The 11,696-nt window shown below is 43.3% G+C and overlaps 1 protein-coding gene across 4 annotated transcripts in view; it reads left to right on the plus strand.

Annotated features, from left to right (window-relative positions):
- Positions 1–8,330, plus strand: part of LOC117041800 (monoacylglycerol lipase ABHD6-like) — a 31,091-nt gene extending 22,761 nt beyond the window's left edge. For all 4 annotated transcript variants that reach the window (XM_033141002.1, XM_033141003.1, XM_033141004.1 and 1 more), the window contains exons 7-9: positions 1,953–2,007; positions 4,017–4,117; positions 6,542–8,330. In XM_033141002.1, coding sequence (XP_032996893.1) covers positions 1,953–2,007; positions 4,017–4,117; positions 6,542–6,718 — 333 coding nt within the window. In that variant the 3' untranslated portion in view covers positions 6,719–8,330. The remainder of the gene's footprint in view (positions 1–1,952; positions 2,008–4,016; positions 4,118–6,541) is intronic.
- The last annotated feature ends 3,366 nt before the right edge of the window (positions 8,331–11,696 follow it).

Consider the following 11,696-nt stretch of genomic DNA (forward strand, 5'->3'; position numbering starts at 1 on the left):
TGTAGCCCCCTCACCCCCCACCCCAAGGCTGTTCTTCTTAAGATGAGGCTGGTTGCTGCCTTGGTAAACATTTGATTAAAGGAAAGTACAATATCCCCCCGCCTCCTCCCGCCACCCACCATGTGGCCTCCTAACTGGTTGGCTTGTACCGATTCTGAGGTAACATGCATTTTAATGAATGAATTCCATTTGTGACTGCTTCCTATAAAGTGCCTTAGAGCAATTTGACAACGAATACAACAGCAATAAAAACAAGAAGTGTTTCCTATGTAAAAATGAAACAATTTTCTATGCAAAGACAGTTTCAAATCTAACACATCTACAGACTGGGGTTAAAAAACAAAAATAAAAAACAAAACCCAGTTATAGGTCTTGTTGAAAAAGGAAGGGCTTCAACTACTATTTATGAATGAATTCTGTCCCTTTAATCCTTACAATTTTAGTTCAGCACCTGTACAGCTGCTTCCTGGTCCCTAGGTAGGCTTGATAATAGGAAGTCCTATTTTTTCCAACTTAAAAAGCAAAACCCACCGTGAATCAGTACCCCAGTCACAAATCAACTGTACAAATTGTAACACTTGGAAATTAACACACTCTTGTACACCTCCTGTTTACCTTACTGGTTTCTGAGCTTCAGATATAATGCCTTATCTCAAAATCCATGAGGTCTAGTGGATTTTGAAAGCCATAGTTTTGAACCAAACCCATGGTAATTTGGAAGTGTAGGACCTCATCACAACAGCCTCCAAGGAGAGTCCAGGTCATGTAACACACACTCACACAACGTAGCAAGGGACAGCCCTGCTTTTAGCACGATGGCCAATATAATAGGATTAGCACAACCGCAACCCTATACAGAGCCTCCTGGGAGTGTGCTCTGCTGAACTCAGTACCACTTGCTTCAGATTGTGTTTTAAATTTTCATTTGGTTGGTATTGCTTTCCTTCCACAGCATTAATTCTTCCCCACCTTTCTCAAGATATGTGCTGAATGTTCCTTAGTAGCCATGTGGGTGTTTGTACAGAGAGCAGATAGATACCGAGGTGCTATATGCAAGATATGATTTTTAAAATTGGAAAGAACAAGTGAAATGGATGTGGTGTGTGTGTGTGTGCAGCCTGTTCTGAACAGCCAAGCTTTCCCTGACAGGGAAACCTGATTTCCCTTGAAGTCTGAGCTGCGTGGGTTTACACAGTGCGAAACAATTGCTTTAAAAATTACACAGAGCTGTGATTCATCCTCCCCTTGGCAATCTTTCCAAAGGAGGATTCTAACTTTCTCTATGTGGAAGATTTGCCCCCTTTCCCCTTACAGCTTGGATGAGGAACCGGAGGCCCTTCACCTTCCCCCTCCCTAGCCAGCGTGCCTAGTGGTTGGGGACAATAGGAGTTGTAGTCCAGCAACTTCTGGAAGGCCTCAGGTTCCTCCGCCATGCCCTACAGATTTGTAACCTTTAGTTTGAATGCGTTCCGTGTTGGCTCTCATCCTTCTAGCAGCCCCAAAGCTTGTTTGCCAAGGTTCCCTGCCTCTACTTGCCGCAGTGCGTCTCCAAGCGGATTTACTCCTCGGCTGCTCAAGTGTTCAAGAGTCCTGATTGCCAGCATGGATTCTGTGGTGTGTCCAGAAAACCGCTCCTACTGGGAAAGAGAGGGGCAGCAGATGGACATGGCGTGCTTGCCCTGTTACGTAACATAGGGACGTAATAAGAGCCCTGCTTGTTCAGGCCAGTGGCCTGTCTGGTCCAGCATCATGCTCTCTCACAGTGCCTAACCAGATGCATGTGGGAAGCCTGCCACCAGGGCCTGAGCACAGCAACACTCTCCCCACCTGGTGTGGAGAAGCACGATGCCTCTGACAGTAGAGGCAGAGCATAGCCATAGTGGCTAGAAGCCACTGAGAGCCTTGCCCTCCACAACAAGCCGTTCTTCTAATGCGCCGTTATGTGTTTGTAGATCCTGCAGGGCCTCGTCGATGTCCGCATCCCGCACAATGACTTCTACCGCAAATGTAAGTGCATTGCGTCCTTTCTCAGATGGCTCTAGCTTGGGATTGGAATTGGAATTGGTGTTTGTCGCTTCTGTTATCTGAAGGTGCAGTCTACACCCTGGGTCGGATGCTTGCCTGCTCCCCCCACCCCTCGTGGTGTGATTTGGTTTTAAGGCCCATTGAAGCAGCGCACAGGTTAAAAATGTCTTTAAGGAAATGAAACAGTGGGGATTGCCGTGGCTTTGTGTATGCCGCCATAGGGACGAAAGGAGAACTCCTCTGCCTCAGACCAAAGGTGCACCTGGTCTTAGCATTCTGTTGCCAACAGCAACCAGCCATATACCCTTGGGGAGCTTACAGGCCGGAAATGAATCTCATGGTCATACACAAAGATGGAGAGAACCTCTGTCCCTCCAGAATCAGTGGGACCACAGCTGCATTCACATGTGGGGTTTATTGCATTAGTTCAACTGACTGTAAGGCTAGCGCTTTCTAACGTCTTTTCACAGTGTGTACACCTGATCCACCGCTTCTCCACCACCATGTTGCAGTGAACGTCATTGACACATGTCATTTCTCTATGCTGTCCTTCTCCCTCTAAGTTCAGCCATTCTTCTAGGCTATACCTTTTGGGCATGACTTTCTGTGCTGAAATAACAAGGCACTTTCATGTCAGGTCAACCCCTCCCCAAAGCATGAGCCTTGAAATGGACAGGGAGCACTGTGTGTGCATGCCGCCTCATGACTTGTCACGTGAGCGACTGGAGTGTGAACCTGTGGAAAAAGGCGGGAAGACTGCCATGCACAACTCCCGCAAATTTTCTGGGTCGAGGGGTCTGCAAACTGATTTATTTTTTTCTGGGGCTGATGGGGATTGTGGTGCAACAACATCCGGGAGGCCACAAGTTCCCTATCCCTGCCATGCCAGACACTTTCCCCTGGAATTGAGTATACAGTGGTGCCCTGCTAGACGAAAATAATTCGTTCTACGAATTTTTTCGTCTAGCGAAGCGGCAATGACAGCCGCGCTCCGCTAAACAAAGAAAAAAAAAAAGATGAAAATTTTTCGTCTTGTGAAGCAGCCCCATTGACTTTTTCGTCTTGCGGGGCAGCTTCCGCTAGACCAGTGTTTTTCAACCACTGTTCCGCGGCACACTAGTGTGCCGCGAGATGTTGCCTGGTGTGCCGTGGGAAAAATTGAAAAATTCAAGAGAATTACTTTATATATAGTCAATATAGGCACAGAGTTAATTTTTTTAAACATTTTCTAATGGTGGTGTGCCTCGTGATTTTTTTCATGAAACAAGTGTGCCTTTGCCCAAAAAAGGTTGAAAAACACTGCGCTAGACGAATGCCATTCGTCTAGCGAGTTTTTCGTCTAGCGAGGCATTCGTCTAGCGGGGCACCACTGTAATCAGATCAACAACCTCCTGGATCTTGAGGTACTGTTTGACTGTTGTGTCTCACAGCAGAGGTTTGGAATTGCCTGGAATTGCCTGGAATTGCAGGCTTAGGGGTGGAGAACCTGTGGTCCTCCAGATATAATTGCACTCTAACCCCCATCAATCACAGCCAGCATGGTCAGTGGTCAGGGATGGTGGGAGTTGTAGTCCAGCAACTTCTGCAGGGGCACGGATTCCCACCTATGGCCTAAACTATACGGGGAAGTGTTGGGGTGGGTGGCGAAGAACAGGACGTGGGGGTGCAGATTTTGATGTCAGCCCACACATCAAGTGACTTTGAAGAAAGGGAACTTCCTCCAAAGGCTTTTGCGCACATCCCTCTCTGGCCAGGAAGGTTTTCCTTTTGTTATTTATGCCGTGGGAAATCATCTTCTTCTTTCTGCTGTTTCATTGACCCAAACTGCATGATGGTTTTCTTCGGGCAGGGAGATAGGAGTAAAAGGTTACAAAAAAAAAACAAAAACCCAGCTCGTTAAAATTTGAGTTCTGTGCACTGAAACTGAGCTAGACTGATTTTCTCTCTCTTTTCCTCCTCCTCCTCCTCCTCCTTTTTCCTCTTCTGGAAAGTGTTTTTTGAGATTGCAGATGAGAAGTCCACCAAGTCGCTTTATGAAAACATGAGCAAGATCAAAGCTGCAACGCAGATCATCTGGGGAAAGCAAGATCAGGTGCCTCAGCCAATTTGTCTCCACTTCTTCTCTCTCCTCTCCTCTCCTTAGTGCAACATGTAAAGATAAATTAGAACAGCAGAATAACCAATAGGGAGAGTAGGCAGATAATGACGGCAACTTAAAGATTAGCATACATGCTATATGGTGTAAGACCAAACCCCGCTTCATCAGATTAGGAAAGCTACATTTGCACCTGTCTTCTACAGCTCATTTTCCTGCCATGTAATGCGCTAGAACAAAAGATCCCTAACTGCTCAAGTGCACTTTTGTTTTGATTAAATGCAGTGGGAGATGAGGGGATGATATTGGATGAGAGAATTGCACATAGAGGCAGAAGAGAATTTCGTTTGGTCCACATTTTTAAGGAGATGGACATAATTTGTGCCTCGTGCAGATCAGAACACCATTATTCTTTGGATTTCCCCCTTCTAAAAAAACTTAATGAAATGTGTAAAAATAGAAATGCATACGCTGAAGTAAAATATCTATTTAAACAGTAAAATACATATTTAAATACAAGTTTTATGAAGTTAAAAATAATCGTGGGACAGAACTCGCTTTTGAATGAATGAGCGCATTCAAACTGCAGTTTTTCCTCTAACAGAGCTGTAGTTCCCAGCACTGTTAACTGACTATAGTTCCCAGGATTCTTTGGGTTGTATGTTTGTGTGCTATAAAAATATGGAGTGTACATAGACTCGAGGTGCAAATCTCCATTGGACACCCCAAACTCTTACATGTGCTCGAAGATTTCCCCATTCATTTTGGCAGAGGTAGCAGACCTGTGCACATATTCCTGTGTATATAAATTTGCTGGCTCCATTGAATTGAATGGGTGTGTTGTGCTCCCACACCTGTACAAAACGGTTGGATGAGGGATGAGTGAGGGTTGTATGATTTTTTAAAAAACAACAACGTTGTGCCGAATACCAATTCACCCCGAGTTCCAAATGTGTTTTGAGAAAAGGTATCATTAGCACAAGATCTGTAAGTTAGTGAGAGAGAGACGTTGCCATGACAACTAAAAGGGGGAGATTCTGTTCTACGATTTTCTAAGAAGAAAGCTGAAAAATGTTAACTACGGGAAGGAAATGGGAATGTGAAGAAATTATCAGTGATTAGGAGGAGGAAATGATTGTGTATGGGGGGAGCACTGGGGGGGGGACGGGGGATGGAACGGAGGGCAAAGCTGAATATAAGCAAGGCTGATTTGGATGAGCAGATACAGGAATTGGTTCGGGGTCTAAGGATATGTGGTGTTCAGAAAGCCTCCAACAATCATATCCTATTTCCTGCTGGTAGTTGATCTCTTTCTTTTCTCCCCCCAGCATGCATCTCCCTAGTTGCTGGGCAACAGCATCAATGCTGGAGATGGTACAAATCAGCCCTGCAAGCTGAGATATTTTTGGTCCACAAGAGTTGACCATGATGAACTGCCTCAAATGTCAAGAAGTTCCAACACTCACAGCTGTTCTCATGAGACCGATAGGCAGTTTTAACATTTGTCCACGACGCTCTGTGTATTTGTTTGTGGGGAAACGGTGGCTCGCCATGGTTTCTGTGTATTCTCATGTGCTTATGCCACACACACAGAATGAAATAGCGTGATTGTTGAATGGGGCAGTCCTTAGCTACAGATCTGCAGGCAAGGAGGAAATCTGTGGGGAACTGAGGGCAGGACAGAGGTCTTGCAGATAGGAGTGGGGTGGAGCAGGAGACAGATCTTTCTTACGGCATGAATTCTTCCTGTGCTTTGGCACAATAGAAATGAACTGTCATCAGGAAAAAACGAATGTGGTTTGATGCAAATCTGAGGGATACACCAATACAATGTTTGGGTTATTTATTAAATTCAGGTTTAGTGCTCAGCTGTTGGGAGTATGAGTTTGTGTCTTCTTTGTTTTTGCATCCCCATTATCGTTGGTTTCCTCCTTCAATTTGGTCTAGTGTTGCTCAGCTAATGTTTTCATATGGGCCAAACTAACCGTGGCACAAATGGATCAGTTAGCAGTTGTGTGAATGCAAGAGCAAATGGTAAGGGTGCGGGGGCCCTGATCAGAACCTGGGGTACAGCTTGACACCTCCTCTGCAATCCAAATAAAGATAACATAACCCCCCCCCCACAAAAACCACATGCCCTTGCTATTTGCATTGGGAGTTCCATTAGAGCCAACTTTGTTTAAACGTCAGTCTTAATTTAAAAAAAATCTAAACGCGCCATCCTCAAGAGGCACATTATATCACAATGCTAGCCTTTATTGAATGCTTCTTCTGACAGTTTTTCTGATCCAGGCCAAGGAACTGAGCAAAAGGTTGCCCCCTGCTTCCCCTTTGGCATGTTTCCACGGTCTTTGACAAGTATGTCGTCCACATGAGTGACACCAGTTCCTCTTTTCCTGAATCCTTTTCCCCCTCGTCTAGGTCCTAGATGTTTCAGGAGCGGACATCCTAGCAAAGTCGATTCCTGGCTGTCAGGTACACATTCTGGAAAACTGTGGACACTCAGTAGTCGTGGAACGGCCCAGGAAGACGGCAAAGCTGCTCCTGGAGTTTTTAGCTACGGTACAGAATATGGATCACAATAAGAAGCTGGCTTGAACCGCCCACTGTCAAGTTGAACCCTTAAGCTAGATGTTTCAGTTATGATGAAATACTGCTGATTCGATCAATTCTCAGGGGTCTCATACAGAACTTGGTGACTGTGCCAAAATCCCTGAAGAAACCAGATTAATATATTTAATTTGTAGGACCGTCAGTGAGGTGGCTCATGGGATACTGAGCAAACTTCTGATAATGTGTGTTGATAAACTCCAATAAAGTTTACATTATCCAGATATTTTGGGTGTAGTAAAAGAGCCATCAGATTTATGACTAATTTTTTTCGTTCAGGCACTTTCCGTCTATTTTTTTATAATGTTTCCCACTCCTTTCTATCCAAGTTGGGGTAGATAACATGCATGCTAGCTAGACAGAGTCATGAGAGCCTCTGTCTGACCTATCTTACCTTGCTGGAAATGTACCCATTTCTTAGACTGTCTTTGGTAATTTTTCATTGAATTGTAAATCTAGTAACATGAGAAGAAGCTGGAAGGACAGATCTTTTGGATTCTTTCTGACTTTAGTGAATTTCTTTGCGAAGTTCCTAAATTATCCGGAAAGTATGTACCCTGCATATCCACTGGCCTTTACCTTTAGCATACATGTAATATAATTATTTATATAATATATTAACTAGCCTGTGACCTCAATTCAGAAAATTCTATATCACAGAATGTACTGGCCACTCCTAGGTTTATGCAGCTGTGTTATGTGATCTAGCATAATATCTGGCTAATTGGAATGTAGATGCCAATGACATTCATCTTGAAACATATAGGAAAAATCAGTAAGGAGCAAAACTTCATAGGCTGAGAGCGAAGGGATGTTCCTGCCTCTTAGTATATATGGCCTTGCATGATAAGCAATTGTTACAAATGATTCTTAGGATCCAGGTGGTTGCTAAAGTGCTGTTTATGTCGCTCATCAATTTATGATTTCAGCAGAGAAGGAAGGCAATGCGTAAAATTTTAAGGGCATGAAAGTTTTAGAGAATCTGCAACTCTGCAATGTTTACACTGATTTATTATGGATGAGTTTTTGTATCCCTCAAGAGCTCTGTTTCTTACGTATGTACCGCCTTAATAGTCAGTAATGCTGAAATACTGGTATAATCTGATTTGAATCAGGAAAGGTTTTTTATGGTTGTAGTATTCAAACAATTTTGGAATAACTAGTTTTGGGATTCAGACTCAAGGGGGAAATTCACTGACTATGTACTAAACAAACACACACAGCTTAGGTCTACTGAAATCAACAGGACTGTTCCTGATTCAAGCGGTTAGCATATTCCCTGTGAAAAGTGATCTTTCTGTGCAGTTAATAAACCAAGTGGAGCCATTTCTGGAGCCATTTTTTTCCATCTAGATGGGACTTTCTCCAAGCAATAATGCTGTATGTAGATAGATGTACAAGTGATCCAATTCAGGTTAAAGTTGGGATGAGCTGTTTTCTCAGCTCTTTTCTTAATTGTTTGTTCTGCTGAGTTATTTTGATGTAAATAATTGAGTTTCTTAATGAATTCTGTGAATTCTGTGAATGGTAATTTCTTGGCTGGGAGGGGAGGGGGGGAATGTCTACATGTAAAAATAAAATCTAATTAGGGTACTCTAAAGTGAATTATTTATCAGATGCATTTTCAAGTTTTTTGGACCAGAGCTTAGAAAATATGACTAGCCTTCTTTCTTCTAGCTATTTGTACTCATTTGCAATTTCAGCTCTTTAGCCGAGTGAAGTTTCTGAACCAGGTTTGTTTCATCTTCTTATTTGTGATGCTCCTTTTTTAAAAACAAAAACAAAACAAAACAACACACACACACACACACACACACACACACATTAATGAGGTTTCTGAAAATCTCCCATACCGAGAAACACACAGCAAACTGACTTCCGCTTGAGTGCAGATGGGTGATGGCTGATTATAACATGGTTCCAATTTTCACGGGGTAATTGAAGGCTGCAGTGGGAGTATGCAGCCTCCCAAATCTTCCCAGGACTATGGGAAGACACTGCCTCACCTGCGGATGCCCATTAACTCTGCTCTGAATTCCGAGGAAGAAGGAGCGGGGGGGGGGGGCTTTTGGGTGGAAAGCTCCCGAGAGAATTCGGCCCTCCCTGAGTCTACCCTGCCAGCGCTTGAGTTCCAATACTTAAATGAATAATTAGATAATAGGTTTTGGACATGCTTCAGACAAGAAGGAGAAAAAGTATTTTGCTAAATAATCCAGCCACTGAGAAGACAAGAAAGACCAAGAGGAAGAAGATTTCAACTCTCTATCGGTATGTGGGAACGGAACGGAAAGGGGGGGGGAGCCCCTTCTTTAGTTACTGCACTTTGCTTCATAATAATACATTAATGGGCAACCCCCCCCCCACCCAGAAGAGCTGTTTTCACCGTTCAGAACAAGCGAGATTGGAAAGTTTAAAAGTGTGATATATGTGGACATATATGGTTCCTAAAATATAAACTGTGTGGAAATGAAAGTAAGAGATAAACAACACCATTCCTATAAATAAGATGTTACATTTTGGAGCAGTTTGGAAGAGGATAAAAAGGTGCTTTAATCTGTTAATTGGCAGAGCATCCCCTTGCCACTGGATGTTTTCTTTTTGTTTTAAGAACTTTGGCCGGTGCCCTGGAAATGTCTGACTCTGATTTATGATGCAGTTTTAACTAGGAACCGCCATGTCGAAGAACGGGCTGCGAACCATCGAAGTCAAAGGGGGAGAGAAGCCAAAATAAATTAATCTTTATATATGAACTTACAGTGACAGGCGAACCTCCCCTGGAAAGGCTTTTGATGTAGTCGGTTTGAAAAAATATTAAGCAGAATGCAATGTTTGGATTTTATTGGGACTGTGTTAAAATGGCAGCTGCTGCAGTAAGGACCTTTGGATTTGGACTTAAGAAATACCAGTGTGTCAGGGGGAGCTGCAATTTATGGAAAAAGACTACGGACATAAAATCCACACCGAAATGATTATTTTTGGCTGTTTTGTCTCGCTTGTTGGATCAACCCAGTGGCCTGAAAATGAAGAAGAATGAAGGACAACATCGGAAAGGGAACCGAAGATATTGAATAGGACTATGGAAGGCAATGGAAATTTGACATTAAGACATTAAGATAGTCTGAAGCATGGGAAGTCATATAAAATTAATAATTTGGCAGTATATTTGGATATATATGGATTATTTGGATCATATTTATATGTAAAATTGGAATATTTGATGTGATAATTATAACTGGAAATTTAATAAAAATGATTTGGCAAAAAAAGAGAGAAACACACAGCAAACATCATTGTCAAGTCTAGCTATAATTTACAGTGAATGGTATGGGTACTTAGGCAGTAGCGTAGTGGTTGGGAACCTGTGGTTCTCCAACAGTTGTTGGACTCCAGTTCCCATCAGCCCCAATTGGCATGGCCAACAGCCAGGGATGATGGGAGTTGCAGTTCTGCGTCATCTGGAGGGCCACAGTTTCCCCACCCCTGCTTCTAGCCTATTTGTACGCTTACTCCAGAGTATCCCTGATAAGTCAGTGGATCCGTTCCAAAGTATGCTGATTACATATTGCAACTTCAGAATAATTTTGTAGGCACACTTTGGTTCTCAGCATTCCTTCTGCTTTTCTGTGGGGCTGCTGAGTTCGTGGGACCATAATGTAGTCGTATGACTACTCCATTTATTCCCCAGTTGTAAGTGCTAAAGGTTTGGTTTCTTCTAATTTGTAAGTATTTGTGTGTTTTAAACTTGCATTTACGACTGCCGTAGCACCTTTTAAAACATGATACATAGCATCCGTGTGTTTGAGCCATTGCTGGTCTTATCTCTTGCACAGGTGGGGAAAGGAAATGTTCCACCTTTTTATTTGAGGGGATCGGAAAAATGTGTGCTTTTATCCAGTAATTGCTTGATCAACATTGCTGCAAACTGATGGAAATAAAAACAAAGGGTAGTATCCAACTAAGACATACTTAGAGTAGACTTGCTGGAATTAATGGATACAACTAACTTAAAGTGCATGGATTTCAGTCAGTCTGATCTGAGTAGGACTTGGTCAGCTACCACTCAAAGAGACTGGTATCTTAATGCCTGCAAAAACCAGAGGAGTTAGAATTTTACTTTATTTTGGTACGGCTTTCAGAAGTCAGTGTCGTGTCGGCAAAAGGACTTAATTAAAATGTAAACTGGAAGAAAACTCTAGTTCTCTTTTAAATGCTTTCATAATACTAGGACCTTATTCAGTTTGCAGTCCACCCCCTCCAAACTAAATATCCTCACAAACTATAGATAGTCCTGATATGCTATAATGCTTGTTTTTACGCTTGGATTTAAAAGAGAATGTGAGTGCATGTGTGAATGGACAGCAAGTGCAAAGACGGGGAGAAACAGGGGAAGGAGCCTCCAGAGACTGGCACTGCACCCCCTACAGGGGTGTAAGCCTTGGCAAAGGCCCATTGATGCCTGCCTCTGGAAACAGTTCTGAGTAAATGGCACCCTGTTTGTAGGCAAATGGATCATCTACACCCAAACCTGTTTAATTCTATTCCCTTCTTGGGGCATTCAGGTAAAGAAATGCGGAGGCACTTCCAGACTGCCTCTTATTTGGGGGTGGGATTCAACGGCATCCAAGCAAATTAAAGGTGACGTGGAGGTCACGTGCAACAAACCCATTTCCCTCCAAAGACCAGACTTTTTGCGAGAAGGAAAGTGACAGGGAAATGCAGCAGAGCACACGGGATAGCATTTCCTTTGAAGCAACGCCGCCGGACCTCCCCACAAGCAAATCGTTGCAAATGCTCATTAACTAACAAACACCTTCTAGCTTCCCCGCAAGCAGATCCAGATGGATGTTCGGCGGAAGCGCCACGGGACTGCGTTTAGTTAAAAAGCAAGGTCCAGATACTCCCCATAAAGTTATTGACGCTCAGGAACAACACATAAGCTTCACTGACCAATGTCTCTTGTGAAAGG

This window comes from Lacerta agilis, chromosome 2 (assembly GCF_009819535.1).
Source record: "Lacerta agilis isolate rLacAgi1 chromosome 2, rLacAgi1.pri, whole genome shotgun sequence".
NCBI lineage: Eukaryota > Metazoa > Chordata > Lepidosauria > Squamata > Lacertidae > Lacerta > Lacerta agilis.